The following is a 16,193-nucleotide window of genomic DNA, read 5'->3' on the forward strand; positions in this document are numbered from 1 at the left end:
AGATAAGGACAGCCTTGTTACAACTCAAGATCCAGGAAAGTTAGTTAAGATATCACAGAAAATTGTTCCAGAACCGAAGCACACGATTCAAAGGAAGAGTGAAGAAGCTAGTAAAAAAGTCAAGACGAGGAATGACTGGCTTGCTGCTACACATACAGATCAAGATGCAATTGCAATGAAGTCCAAAAGTTCCAAAAGCATGACGGCAAGAGAGAGATTTCTTATGGATCAGAAGTCATCCAAAGATTTTGAAAATGTTCAAGCAACTTCTCATGATTATTCACATGTTATTCATATTAGAGATGTTTCAGATCAATCTGAAAATATGAATAAAATTGAAAACCAAAATAACAAAGAGAATTTTGACTCTAAAAATACACCAGAACATACAACTATTAATATGATCAACAGAATAAAATTGAAATCCTCAGTAGACGCTAAAGATTCTTTTGTAAATGGTTCAGTGAAAAATTTTAATAAAGAAAACCACAAGTGTAGAGACATTAATACAACGAGATGCACATTACAGACTTTAGGTACCACAAAAATCAGTACTGATAATGGCAATATTAAAGAAATTATGTCCCAAGAAGAGTCAAACTTGGAAGTTAGTCAAAATTTAAAAAAAGGGTCACTCCACTGTGACTCAAACATAAGAGAACAAACTAGGGAGACAAATGGTAATGAGGACAATGTTGGACAATTAAAGGACTCCATAATCATCTTGGATAACTCAGAAGACCTTGTATCTAATGGTGTTATCACAAATGGGTGGCCTGATATCACAGGCTACACAGTGGAACAAAAGAAAGAAAACTTGAAAAACTTAGAATCAAAAATTAATTCAGAGTTGTGTATTTCCAGCTCTGATGGAGATTTGGAGATTCCTAACAAATTAGAGAGTGGCAAAGAAGACAAAGCACTTATTGATACTCTAGTCAAAGAAAAGAAAGACAGTAAAGTGTCGAGATTTGTACGAATGTTCAACAGGAAAGATACAGGTGCTGCTGAGAGTGGTGAGAGATCCTCATTAAGGAAAAACCAGAGCAGAGTGTGGGGAATGTGTTTACAGATTCAGAGTCCAAATGTTGAGGGTGAAGATGAAAAAGACTGTGGCTATAAAAGATGTGAGTTAGCCAGCATAAAAAGTGAGCCTCTCATAGATGGCAGTTTTAGTGACAAGGAGTCTAATTTTGAAGTTATCAGTGAAAAGGGTAGATCATCTTCTAGTTTCAATGATATAAAGGTTGCTAGTAATGAGTCTTTAGATTTTGTTGCTGGTGACAGTGTGCCAGAAAAGAGGAAAAATTTAAAGCTGACCAATGACAAACAGAATTTGTTAAGAAATGGAGGAGGCCGTAGATCATTTGATAGACCACAGAGAACAGCCAAAAGTCTCGCAAGGCGATCTAACACTCTAGAAGATATAGATGATAGTAATAATAAATTTTCCAGATCTAGTAAAACCTTACCTGCCACACCTGTCTCAGGGGTCAGTGGATCAGGGCAGGACTCAAATGCTAGTCACCCTTTCTATAGAAGATTCTACAGTCACTGTATGATACTTCCTATGATGAAAAGGAGAAAGGAGACTACAAAGAAATTCACAGAGCACAAAAATGCTGCCATAGTTAATACTAGCCCACAGAGCACTGGTATTGCATGGCAGAATGGTGAAGAAAAGGGTGAAAATGTAAATATAGAATTCACTGAAATTTCATCAGTCATAACTTCCACAAAGAGAGAAGTGGAAATTGATGACTCCCCAAGAAAACTTCCTGTTATTGATGATCTTCTTGCAGAAATAATGGAAAATGTAACATTAATGGAGCTTGAGGTGAAGGAAGATGAAGAAAAGCTTGAAAGTGTTCACAATACTCTTGATGAGAGTATAATCTGCAGTGAAGATTGTGGATTTAGCAGTACATGTATCCATAGTACAGAAACTCAACCTACAGTGAGGGTTCATAGTGAAGGAACAGTAGATACAGGAGCTACCAGAGGGAATGATGAGGTAGCAGGAACAACACAAACACATAATATTGACTCATGGGAAGGAGTGTTTGATTCCAGTTTCATTCAAAACCTTAATCCTTCTGATGAAACCAGATGCCCAAGACCCATTTCACGAGTCGAGTCCCTCATCTCAAAATTTGAGCAGAATCCTTAAATCAGGTAGTGCGCTAATATTTATTTGACACAGTAACTGAAAATATTTTTTTAAATTTTAAATCTGTACCTGCGTATTTTGAAAAAAGCAAACAACATTTTTATTCACAAATCATACTTCATAGGATCAATTCTATATACTATATGAAGTGTGCTGAGTTCCTTGACCGAAACTCGGATATAAATCCAGGTATACAGCTATTTAAAAAGAAAAAAATATTGGCCGTGTAATGAGTACTTTTGCACTACTGCAGTAATTTGTCGAGAATCATAATTTATGTCACACTCAGCTTATGAAGCCTCTCACTTGGGAATGGTTGTTCAGCTAACTGCTGAAAATACTCCCAAGAGAAAGTTAGAAATAGTACCTGACCAGCTTATCAAGGTTAAAATCTGACTTCTCAAGCACACTGAATATATCAGTGAAGATAAAATTTCCATAGTCAAGTCACAGTTTTCAAAGTTTATTTTGACAAATTTCATAAGAGCACTAAGTTCAATTGAAGTTACGCTCCTATTACATAAGTTATTTGCATCTTACATGTTATGGAATAATCAATATTTTCAATTTTTTTAGCTAGTCACTTCTGTTCCAGATAATTAGTTGTAAAGACATTTGGTATATGCATATAGATAATGCTTTTAGACATGCAGCATGATTAAATAAGTTGTGCTGGTTTGAGTAAATAATGTGTTGTTATTCATATAGGAAGCTGTAATTCACTTCCATTGTTATTAATGTAAAAAAAAAAAAAGTGAGACTTTTATTCTCATTTATATTATATGTTACAGTGCAAGCAGAGAGCAAGCACTTCATATACAATAATTAAATCAATATGCAAACATTTGTGGCAGATGTCTCAAGCATTCCTCTAAGGCTTTAATAATAGAAATATGCTTAACAGTTAGAGTTCTGCATGGACCATCCATTTGCATATGTAGGGAAGAATTTATTAAATGTACACTCAAATGGAATAGGTCAAATTGCTGATTTGTCATTTTACTGTTTCACCGTTTTACGGTACTTATTTTATTTTCCTTTGATATGTTGTTTTATTTATACTTAGAGCATTCATGATATTTGTTTCATCACGTTGTTCACATTTATACTTAAAATTTATTTTTTGCTCTGTTTAGAAGAATGTGTGTAGGTCTTTCTTCTTTCAACACACCGGCCGTATCCCACCAAGGCGGGGTGGCCCAAAAGGAAAAACGAAAGTTTCTCCTTTTACATTTAGTAATATATACAGGAGAAGAGGTTACTAGCCCCTTGCTCCCGGCATTTTAGTCGCCTCTTACAACACGCATGGCTTACGGAGGAAGAATTCTGTTCCACTTCCCCATGGAGATAAGAGGAAATAAACAAGAATAAGAACTAGAAAGAAAATAGAAGAAAACCCAGAGGGGTGTGTATATATGTGCTTGTACATGTATGTGTAGTGTGACCTAAGTGTAAGTAGAAGTAGCAAGACGTACCTGAAATCTTGCATGTTCATGAGACAGAAAAAAGGACACCAGCAATCCTACCATCATGTAAAACAATTACAGGCTTTCGTTTTACACTCACTTGGCAAGACGGTAGTACCTCCCTGGGCGGTTATGTGTGTAGGTGTAGGTGTTAAAATATGATTTATTTGCCATAAAGTTCAGAGGAAAGAGCCCAGAAGCTGGAGCTTGATCCAGGCGAGACATCTGGAGAACAAGTTAAAATGGGCCAAAACCCAGTATTATTATTAATAAAGTCATCTTAAAGAAGGTAGACAAGGAATTTCATGTGCTTCAAGAAGTGCTGTAAGTGCTTTTACTTATTTACATACAGTGGACCCCCGGTTTATGATATTTTTTCATTCCAGAAGTATGTTCAGGTGCCAGTACTGACCGAATTTGTTCCCATAAGGAATATTGTGAATTAGATTAGTTCATTTCAGACCCCCAAACATACACGTACAAACGCACTTACATAAATACACTTACATAATTGGTCGCATTGGGAGGTGATCATAAAGCGGGGGTCCACTGTATTTGATTTGCAAGCGATTAGCTGTCATTTCCCAATAATACAATAGTAACTCTATGACTTGTCTAAGACAAGTGTACTGGCATTAAGTTGTGATGGTAAACTGAGATTAAAAGGCAACAATCTGTGCATCACTTGACTGAAGGAGCAGTGAGAGCTACTTATGCCTTTTCTCAATATTATGTATTAGCAAACTCTTGAAGGACTTCAGCTGAGTGAGAGTTTCTGAAAACATGTGTTGCATGACAAAGGTTGCAGATGTGTATTGTTTTCCAAGAAGAAATAAGCTTCTGTGAATATCTTTCTCTCACGAAATTTAATACTAAAACAAGTTCATAATTTTTTTTAGCGCATTGGCCTTTTCCCACCAAGGCAGGGTGACCCAAAAAGAAGAAACACTTTCATCATCACAAACTTCATCACTGTCTTGCCAGAAGCGTGCCAATACTTACAGTTCAAAAACTGCAACATATCTGCACTCGTCCTTCAGAATGCACGCACTGTACTTCCCACCTCCAGGACTCGAGTCCGGCTAGCCGATTTTCCTGAATACCTTCAGAAATATTACACTTCAGTTTATAATGTGTTTGATTATTTGCAGAAATAACCTTGGAAAAATGGCAAAGTATGGTCTGGAAAAGCACAGTGAATGCTGCGACAAGTAAAAAAATGGATTTATAGTAAAAATTATCAGCAAAGTTCAGAGCATTCATCCAAACCATATTTGTATTTTTTATTTTAATAAAATGGAAGCAAGCAGTACCAAAACTCTGGGTACACACCTATATGTGGTTGCAGAGGTCGAGTCACAGCTCCTGGACCAGTGTAATGTATGTTGAGGTAAAAACATGGACTTTCACCAGAGGTGTGCCTCACAACCATCAACTCTTCAAGCAGCTTTTGGAGGAAATATCTTTCAGCATGGGATGCTGTATTAAATTAAAGCTCTCTCAGTGATTCTCACATTATGATTGAAGAATTATTTATGAATGAGAAAGCAAATCCCACGGCTCGTCAACAAAACTGTTCTCTAGCACTGTGTAAACAACTCTGTAAACAAGTATGTAAACAAGTATGTAAACAAATAATGAGAGTCAAAATATCATAGCTAGACTAATTAACAAATAATCCATTCTTTGAAGAGGAAACTTGTAGTGAAAAGCATTCTTTTCTATGTCCCATTCAGAAACTTTATTTACATAGGCATGGATCTTTGTTGTGCCCTCAAGAGATGTTTTTCACTAAAATTTTAATGTCGACTGCAAGTTGATATGAGAGACAGTGAGAGAGAAAGAGTAGTAGTGTGAGATGTTTCGTTACTTTCTGGAAAGAAATGGGAAAAAAAAACGTAAGACAAGTTGATATAGACCAGCCATTCCATGTGTGATGGTAGGGGGCGAAGTTTTCTTGCTAATCCATTCCTATGCAATGTAATTTATCTCATCCTTACTACTGAACCCCTGACCTGTCTTGTCACTTTCTTCCCTATTCCTCTTTATGGACCTGCATTCTGTTTTCTCCTCATTTCCTCACTTGGTTGTCATTTATAATGAACCACAGCAAACCAGAGTATTGTCTAAAGGTTCCTCTCCAAAATTTGGGTTAGTTGTGGATCAAATATGTAAATAAAATACCATAAAAAGTAAATCAAATTTACACATGTTTTGCTACACAGTACAAGCTTTCTAAATTCTGAAGAAGAATGCAAAAAGAACACTATGTACCCATATAAGACAGTAGGCAGTGGGTAAGAATGTGTTTTGCTGTGAAATCTAAACCCTGTATGGCATTATATTTGCATTCACAATAAGAATGGTTTCAGGACCTTGCCTTCTTGGTAAACATAATGGGGCATCTTAGTACTGTCCTTTGAACTTGAGTATAATCGACTCTCTTATAAAGCTATTCAGTATACAGAAATGTGATTTTTTGCAAATGCAATTTAAAAAGTTTATTTAAAATTGAACAATACATCCCATGAAGACTTTTTTCAACTTTGGATGTACCTTTCAAATCACATTTACAAAAGATCACACTACATAGAGGAGCTTTTTAAAAGTGCTGACATATTCAGTATTATATCACTGGGCATGACTTTGAGTGAAGTGCTCTTTGGGATAAGTGGCTCTCTTCTTGAATCCAATGTTGAGTGCATCTAGGAAGAAGGGTAGTGGTGGTTCAAGAAGTGTATGCTGGCAGTCAAGATGCAGGGACATGTTGTCCAGTTTTCAAAACAGTTAAGCTGCAAATGAAACTTACTGATTATTGTATAGGTATGATCAAAATTAAGTTCTCATCTGTTAGTGTTCATAAATTTTACTGATACCTAGAAGACAACTATAGGTATGGTTATAGAGTATTCTGTTAGGGAAAGGAATCCTGTGTACTGCCAGAAGTACAAAGTATTCAGTAGTGTTAATGTTCTGTTCAATTTTGGTACGTATACAACTCCTTTCTCATCCAGTTCCTTAACAGAGCTGTACTAGCCAAATTCATATTGAAATGAAATCTATATTTTCTTCAGTTATTTATATACTCTACTGTATGCCCACAAATTTTAAAAAATTAAAGTGTATTGAAGGCTTTTATTATATTTACATCTCATATGCAGAAATCTTTAATGGAAAGATGAGGGCCCTGCACAGGTCGTATGAATTTGACTTCCGCAGGTGAACAAAAAATTTAAATTCAAGTTTTATAATGCAAAAACAACTTAGTAAAATGTTTGTTTATCTTCAGTTTTAGCTCTGCACCAATACTTTATTCATAAAGCTGAATGAATTCCTTCCATTAGAACAAAAAAATTAGACTCATTTGGTACTTCATATTTTCTTCAATGTCACTTGAGGATGGGACACCACGAGCACAGCTCTGCTCCTGTAGCTACAAATAGATAGTTAATTGTAGAAATATGAGGATGTCTTGCAGCTATTTAAACTATGGATCTTCTACTTCTGCAGATATTGAACTGCATTATAAGCAATGTTCAACTAAGTTAAGAATGCATGTAAATGTTTGAAGTATCAGATGATGCAAAAACGAAAAAGGTTTATGCTGGAAAAAGTAATTTGTTGTACAGCTTGAAAATATAGAGTGCTCTACTCTACTCCTGTATCACTGATATTGTGGAGCTGGTCAGAGTGATGTTTAGAAGTTAAAAGTGTAATTTAATTAAAATATTAAGACAGTAGTACTTTGTTCTTTTATTGCTGTTGCTTTTTAGTGACAGTTATGCAGTACTGACACAAAAGATACATTGGTGCATACAGGATAAGTGTTTTGATTGGGATAACAGTGTTCAAGATTAGGTCAATCGTTTTCAATCTGTGCATGATGAATGACCATTAATAGGATTACTCTTTGGCTGAATATAAATGGATCTGAACTCAGCCAGTTTGTGACTGAGTTCATCTATATTCATCAAAACCATACCATGGGTGGGGATAGAACCCATGATCAGAGAGTCTCAAAACTCCAGACTGTCGTGTTAGCCACTGGACCAGCTAGCCACAATGCAATTCATCCAACTAGGTATATTTCTACACCACAGGAATGTTAGCATAGGCACCACTGTGACCACAAATGCAAATTTTTTACAGACGAATCTCCAGCTAGCGGGGTCGTGACGAACTCTAGCTCAAGTCCCCTCACAGTCATTAACATGACTCACGAAATCGTAATGACACGATTGCAAACAAACCATACCACGGGAGGGGATAGAACCTGTGATCAGAGTCTCAAAATTCCAGACTGTCGCGTTAGCCGCTGGACCAGCTAGCCACAATAAGATTCATCCAACAAGGTATATTTCTACACCATAGGAAGGTTAGCATAGGCACCACTGTGACCACAAATGCTAACCTTCCTATGGTGTAGAAATATACCTAGTTGAACGAATCTTATTCTGGCTAGCTGGTCCATTGGCCAACGCGATGGTCTGGATTTCTGAGACTCTGATCGTGGGTTCTATCCCCGCCCGTGGTATGGTTTGTTTGCAATCGTGTCATTACAATTTCGTGAGTCATGTTAACGGCTTTGAGGGGACTTGAGCTAGAGTTCATCATGGCCACGCTAGCTGGAGATTCGTCTGTAAAAACTTGCATTTGTGGTCACAGTGGTGCCTATGCTAACCTTCCTATGGTGTAGAAATATACCTAGTTGGACGAATCTTATTGTGGCTAGCTGGTCCAGTGGCTAACGCAACAGTCTGGAGTTTTGAGACTCTGATCGCGGGTTCTATCCCCGCCCGTGGTATGGTTTGTTTGCAATCATGTCATTACGATTTCGTGAGTTATATTCATCCAGCTTGCAGCTGTGAATTTATCTAAACTCACTCAGTTTGCAGCTGTGAGATCATCGTAACTCAGCTTATACATCTGTGACATAAATCAGTGCATAACTGTAAACAAATATAGCCATACAATCCTATAATTGTGTTTACGTATCTCCGAATACTGATTAAGATGCAACATACATGAGTGATTTCGAACCTACAGTTTCATTAAAAATGTGTACTGTAATACATAATTTTTGTGTGTTTTAGTGCTTCATTGCTTGCCCTGTTGAGGTTAAGGGAGCAGCTCTCATGTGTGTGAAGATAAGGACAAGTATGCGTAATAGTGCCTGGAAATAAAATCCGTCATTTATTTTATTTATAGGTTAAAATATCTTATTTTAGATTTTGCTGCCACATTGTTCCTAAGGAATGAATGACAGCTGTATGTGACTGACTGTATAAAAAAAATTGTACATAGTGTGTGAGTGGTTTACCGCTTTCAGTCTTCCAGATAGAGTGATTTACTCTATACTGTTGGAACGCTGTCTCAAAATCTTGCGATATAAGCAAGATTAATAATTCACAAGCCAACCATACCCTTCAAGGGGGCATACTTGATGCTGGCTAAGGGATCTTGAGCCAAGGAACTGGAGCAATCCTCTCCTTCTCTGGATCAAACTTGATTACAAGCCATGTCTCCCCAGGTGGTGTATGACCCCTGTGGGTTTAACGCTTCCCTTCGAATATAATAAGCCAACAATAAACAAGGATCTCTTATATATCTATATAAATATATCCTCCTTGATAAAAGAGATGTTATTTTCTTCCTAGTAAATGTATGGGCTGCCTTATTTCATGTTTATAGCATAAATGTACCTAGAGAGACCTCAGTGTTTTATGTACTTAAAAAACTTGTGTTGATCTCATGACTGGTGAAATACAGTTGTTATCAATATGTAATACTGTACTGAAATTTTGCCCAGCTTCTAATCATTGTCATATTTTTAAAAATTATTCACATACAGAATCATCTGAATTTCATAATACGTTGGAAAACAAGAGACTCGTGCGGAGAACTAAACCAAAGGACAAAGGTGCAAAATAAACTTTCATTGTGATGATCTTTTGCTCTCTCTAGAGATTCATTGTTTGCCATTGAACTGAAGAAGCTCTGCACAGATTAAAATATCATAACAAAAGCTTACCCTGCTCTCTCTGGAGTTTTATTGTTTGCCATTGAACTGAAGAAGCTCTGCACAGATTAAAATATCATAACAAAAGCTTACTCTGCTCTCTTTGGAGTTTTATTGTTTGCCATTGAACTAATGAGGTTCTACTCAGATTAAAACATCGTAAAAAAATGCTCACTCTGCACCTAGTCTTTTTTTCTTCGATGCTGTCTGCAGTACGCCCTTTAAGCTTTATATCAATAAATAAAAAAGTAATAAACGAGTGCCGTATATTTCAGCCCCTACCCAAGACCCTTCTCAGCAGTTACAGACTGAAATATACACCCTTCTTTTTGTTATATTTTGATGTGGGATTGTTCATTCCCACTGACCAGTATTCATGACACTACCAATATTACTTTACATTGCATTACTGTATTTATAATTGCATTACCCATGGGTACATAATTAACCAAGTTATTAACTCATCATTCTTTGGATACCAAAAATGGATTACACAACCCATTTGTGGCAGAAACAACTATTGTGTGTTTAGATATGGTTACGCATAGATGGGGTCCTCCTCTAGGTACAAGTGTGGGGACCCATAGCCTCGGAGAAGTGAATAAAAAGGCTTCAAGGGAAAAAAATACTGTATATGTACATTGTATAAGTATGAAAGTTATTTTTTGTAAACATAATGTAGGTTATATTTTGGCATGCAAAGGGTTCTCTAGAGTCATAAAAGGGTTTTGTGAGCACAAAATGAGTGACAGCATATAAGGAAAGTACAGTACTTTATATTTTGTGTACTAAGTTAAAATAATTTTATGGTACAGTATATAATAAATATATTTAACCTTCAGTGGTTGTATTATTACACCAGATTTACTTGATCAAAAATTTTAAGCTTTTGAGTAAATTCATGACTGGTGAATAAAAGCATGTACTGAAATGAGGCATGGTTAGTTAGTTTAGTATCTTCATTATGCACCCCATACCCATCCTGTGGGTGGTAGTCAAAAGATTACAGAGGTACATAATGGGCCCAGGGACTGGGCTGCAACGTTTTGATAACTGAAGTTACAAAGGTAACGAACTTTTACATGTCTATATCCGGTCACAATCATGACCAAGTTACAAGGTTATGAACCATCCACACATCTATACATGGTCACAATCAAGATGTTATTAGAAAAAATGGGAAGAAAATACTTTGAAAACATTGAAATGTATTTCTGTTTAGAGTGCCTGCTTGAAAGCGAGGTTAATTTTTTTTAAATATTTAGTAACGTCAATGGCCTAGATTAACATCCGAAGACAAGTTTTCAGTGGGTCATTTTTTTCAGTTTAGAGCTTTAGGATGTGTGTGTGGGGGGAAGAATAAGAAAGTAACACAGCCAGAGTATATTAACATAAAATGTTATCCTAGGTAATTTTCAATATGTATGATAATTGTATGTATGTGTACCTGTGCCTAAATAAACTTAATTTACTTGCATGTCTGCAGTATACAATCGGAGACTTGACTGACTGGCCAGGTGCCCCAGATGTCACCAGGCACCCCAGGTGTCACTGGGCACCCCAGGTGTCACTGGGCACCCTAGGTGTCACTGGACACTACCTGGAGTTTACCTGGAGAGAGTTCCGGGAGTCAACGCCCCCACAGCCTGGTCTGTGACCAGGCCTCATGGTGGATCAGAGCCTGATCAACCAGGCTGTTACTGCTGGCTGCACGCAATCCAACGTACGAGCCACAGCCCAGCTGGTCAGGTACCCACTTTAGGTGCTTGTCCAGTGCCTGCTTGAAGACAGCCAGGGGTCTATTGGTAATCCCCCTTATGTATGCTGGGAGGCAGTTGAACAGTCTCGGGCCCCTGACACTTATTGTATTGTTCTTAACGTGCTAGTGACACCCCTGCTTTTCATAGGGGGGATGTTGCATCGTCTGCCGAGTCTTTTGCTTTTGTTGCGAGTGATTTTCATGTGCAAGTTCGGTACTAGTCCCTCTAGGATTTTCCAGGTGTATATAATCATGTATCTCTCCCACCTGCATTCCAGGAACTTCAAGCGCTCCCAGTAATTGAGGTGTTTTATCTCTGTTATGTGCTCCGTGAAGGTTCTCTGTACATTTTCTAGGACAGCAATTTCACCTGCCTTGAAAGGTGCTGTTAGTGTGAAGCAATATTCCAGCCTACCTGGAGTTTACCTGGAGAGAGTTCCGAGGGTCAACGCCCCCGCGGCCCGGTCTGTGACCAGGCCTCCTGGTGGATCAGATCCTGATCAACCAGGCTGTTACTGCTGGCTGCACGCAAACCAACATACGAGCCACAGCCCGGCTGGTCAGGAACCGACTTTAGGTGCTTGTCCAGTGCCAGCCTGAAGACAGCCAGGGGTCTGTTGGTAACCCCCTTATGTATGCTGGGAGGCAGTTGAACAGTCTCGGGCCCCTGACACTTATTGTATGGTCTCTTAACGTGCTAGTGACTCCCCTGCTTTTCATTGGGGGGATGTTGCATCGTCTGCCAAGTCTTTTGCTTTCGTAGTGAGTGATTTTCGTGTGCAAGTTCGGTACTAGTCCCTCTAGGATTTTCCAGGTGTATATAATCATGTATCTCTCCCGCCTGCATTCCAGGGAATACAGGTTTAGGAACCTCAAGCGCTCCCAGTAATTGAGGTGTTTTATCTCCGTTATGCGCGCCGTGAAGGTTCTCTGTACATTTTCTAGGTCAGCAATTTCACCTGCCTTGAAAGGTGCTGTTAGTGTGCAGCAATATTCCAGCCTAGATAGAACAAGTGACCTGAAGAGTGTCATCATGGGCTTGGCCTCCCTAGTTTTGAAGGTTCTATTATCCATCCTGTCATTTTTCTAGCAGATGCGATTGATACAATGTTATGGTCCTTGAAGGTGAGATCCTCCGACATGATCACTCCCAGGTCTTTGACGTTGGTGTTTCGCTCTATTTTGTGGCCAGAATTTGTTTTGTACTCTGATGAAGATTTAATTTCCTCGTGTTTACCATATCTGAGTAATTGAAATTTCTCATCGTTGAACTTCATATTGTTTTCTGCAGCCCACTGAAAAATTTGGTTGATGTCCGCCTGGAGCCTTGCAGTGTCTGCAATGGAAGACACTGTCATGCAGATTCAGGTGTCATCTGCAAAGGAAGACACGGTGCTGTGGCTTACATCCTTGTCTATGTCAGATATGAGGATGAGGAACAAGATGGGAGCGAGTACTGTGCCTTGTGGAACAGAGCTTTTCACCGTAGCTGCCTTGGACTTTACTCTGTTGACTACTACTCTCTGTGTTCTGTTAGTGAGGAAATTATAGATCCATCGACCGACTTTTCCTGTTATTCCTTTAGCACGCATTTTGTGCGCTATTATGCCATGGTCACACTTGTCGAAGGCTTTTGCAAAGTCTGTATATATTACATCTGCATTCTTTTTGTCTTCTAGTGCATCTAGGACCTTGTCGTAGTGATCCAATAGTTGAGACAGACAGGAGCGACCTGTTCTAAACCCATGTTGCCCTGGGTTGTGTAACTGATGGGTTTCTAGATGGGTGGTGATCTTGCTTCTTAGGACCCTTTCAAAGATTTTTATGATATGGGATGTTAGTGCTATCGGTCTGTAGTTCTTTGCTGTTGCTTTACTGCCCCCTTTGTAGAGTGGGGCTATGTCTGTTGTTTTTAGTAACTGTGGGACGACCCCCGTGTCCATGCTCCCTCTCCATAGGATGGTAAAGGCTCGTGATAGGGGCTTCTTGCAGTTCTTGATGAACACGGAGTTCCAGGAGTCTGGCCCTGGGTCAGAGTGCATGGGCATGTCATTTATCGCCTGTTTGAAGTCATTTGGCGTCAGGATAACATCGGATAGGCTTGTGTTAACCAAATTTTGTGGCTCTCTCATAAAAAATTCATTTTGATCTTCAACTCTCATTCTGGTTAACGGCTTGCTAAAAACTGAGTCATATTGGGACTTGAGTAGCTCACTCATTTCCTTGCTGTCATCTGTGTAGGACCCATCTTGTTTAAGTAGGGGCCCAATACCGGACGTTGTTCTCGACTTTGATTTGGCATAGGAGAAGAAATACTTTGGGTTTCTTTCGATTTCATTTATGGCTTTTAATTCTTCCCGCGATTCCTGACTCCTATAAGATTCCTTTAGCTTAAGTTCGATGCTTGCTATTTCTCTGACCAGTGTCTCCCTACGCATTTCAGATATATTGACCTCTTTTAGCCGCTCTGTTATTCTTTTCCGTCGCCTGTAAAGGGAGCGCCTGACTCTTTCTATTTTACATCTACTCCTCCTTTTTCTTAGAGGAATAAGCCTTGTGCATACATCGAGTGCCACCAAGTTAATCTGTTCTAGGCATAAATTGGGCTCTGTGTTGCTTAGTATATCTTCCCAGCTTATATCGGTTAGGACTTGGTTTACTTGGTCCCACTTTATGTTTTTGTTATTGAAGTTGAATTTGGTGAATGCTCCCTTGTGACTAATCTCATTTTGTCGGTCTGGGGCTCCGCGCATACATGTCTGAACCTCAATTATGTTGTGATCTGAGTATATTGTTTTTGATATGGTGACATTTCTTATCAGATCATCATTGTTAGTGAAGATGAGGTCTAGTGTATTCTCCAGTCTAGTAGGCTCTATTATTTGCTGGTTTAAATTGAATTTTGTGCAGAGATTTAAAAGCTCGTGTGAGTGTGAGTTTTCATCAGAGCTGCCTCCTGGTGTTATTACTGCAACAATATTATTTGCTATATTCCTCCATTTTAGGTGCCTTAAGTTGAAATCCCCCAGGAGCAAGATGTTGGGTGCAGGAGCTGGAAGATTTTCCAGACAGTGGTCAATTTTTAACAGCCTCAATAGTCCTAATGTTAGTTCACTAACAGTATAAACTACCTACCTCTTCCTCGAAGGGTAAATATATTAATTAAAATGTACCTTCCAACCACCTTCGCCAATCTGGGTGTATGTGTTTTGGGTGGGTGTAAGGGCCACCCAACCCTGCCGTTCCATCTGTGACATATTGGGATCTTCGTACTACGTATCTGCCCTGTGGAACCTTTTTAGGACCGAATAAGTTTCCACTTCCAACTTTTTCTGTTATTCCTTTAGCACGCATTTTGGGCGCAATTACGCCATGGTCACACTTGTCGAAGGCTTTTGGAAAGTCTGTATATATTACATCTGCATTCTTTTTGTCTTCTAGTGCATCTAGGACCTTGTCGTAGTGTCACCAGGCACCCCAGGTGTCACTGGGCACCCCAGGTGTCATCAGGCACCCCAGGTGTCACCGGGAACTCCAGGTGTCACCGGGCACTCCAGGTGTCATTGGGCACCCCAGGAACCTGCTCAAAAGACAACAGTTTTGAACAATAATGATAATAATTTAATGGTATTTATATATCCCATAAGATTGATCCATGCTACCCTAGTGCATGCACAATGAAGAGTGCAAAGGTTTGCGACAAGGTTAGTTCCAGAGCTAATGGGTATGTCCTACGAAGAAAGGTTAAGGGAAATCGGCCTGATAACACTGGAGGACAGGAGGTTCAGGGGAGACATGATAACGACAAACAAAATACTGCGTGGAATAGACAAGGTGGACAGAGACAGCATGCTCCAGGGATGGGACACATAAACAAGGGGTCACAATTGGAAGTTGAAGACCCAGATGAGTCAAAGGGATGTTAGGAAGTATTTCTTCAGTCATAGAGTAGTCAGGAAGTGGAATAGCCTAGCAAATAATAGAGCCTAGTAGACTGGAGAATACACTAGACCTTATCTTCACTAACAATGATGATCTGATAAGAAATGTCACCATATCAAAAACAATATACTCAGATCACAACATAATTGAGGTTCAGACATGTATGCGTGGAGCCCCAGACCGACATAATGAGATTAGTCACGAGGGAACATTCACCAAATTCAACTTCAATAACAAAAACATAAAGTGGGACCAAGTAAACAAAGTCCTAACCGATATAAGCTGGAAAGATATACTAAGCAACACAGACCCCCAACTTATGCCTAGAACAGATTAACTTGGTGGCACTCGATGTATGCACAAGGCTTATTCCTCTAAGAAAAAGGAGGAGTAGATGTAAAATAAAAAGAGACAGGCGCTCCCTTTACAGGCGACGGAAAAGAATAACAGAGCAGCTAAAAGAGAAAGACTTGGAAGACGATGCAACATCCCCCCAATGAAAAGCAGGGGTGTCACTAGCACGTTAAGAGACCATACAATAAGTGTCAGGGGCCCGAGACTGTTCAACTGCCTTCCAGCATACATAAGGGGGATTACCAACAGACCCCTGGCAGTCTTCAAGCTGGCACTGGACAAGCCCCTAAAGTCGGTTCCTGACCAGCCGGGCTGTGGCTCGTACGTTGGTTTGCGTGCAACCAGCAGTAACAGCCTGGTTGATCAGGCTCTGATCCACCAGGAGGCCTGGTCACAGACCGGGCCGCGGGGGCGTTGACCCCCGGAACTCTCTCCAGGTAAACTCCAGGTCTCCAGTGGAGGTAGGAACCATACATAGCTTTA

At 39.3% G+C, this 16,193-nt stretch overlaps 1 protein-coding gene across 1 annotated transcript; it reads left to right on the plus strand.

Moving 5' to 3' along the window:
• The first annotated feature begins 76 nt into the window (after positions 1 to 76).
• LOC128700426 (uncharacterized) lies at positions 77 to 10,496 on the plus strand. Its single transcript, XM_070100043.1, has 2 exons — positions 77 to 3,320; positions 3,779 to 10,496. The coding sequence occupies exon 1, from the start codon at positions 176 to 178 to the stop codon at positions 2,168 to 2,170; it is 1,995 nt and encodes a 664-aa protein (XP_069956144.1). The 5' UTR covers positions 77 to 175; the 3' UTR covers positions 2,171 to 3,320; positions 3,779 to 10,496.
• The last annotated feature ends 5,697 nt before the right edge of the window (positions 10,497 to 16,193 follow it).

This window comes from Cherax quadricarinatus, chromosome 71, assembly GCF_038502225.1.
Source record: "Cherax quadricarinatus isolate ZL_2023a chromosome 71, ASM3850222v1, whole genome shotgun sequence".
NCBI lineage: Eukaryota > Metazoa > Arthropoda > Malacostraca > Decapoda > Parastacidae > Cherax > Cherax quadricarinatus.

What these genes read in the sequence shown, in the direction of transcription:
- LOC128700426 (XM_070100043.1), top strand. Translation starts at nt 176, where the DNA reads ATGAAGTCCAAAAGTTCCAAAAGCATGACGGCAAGAGAGAGATTTCTT.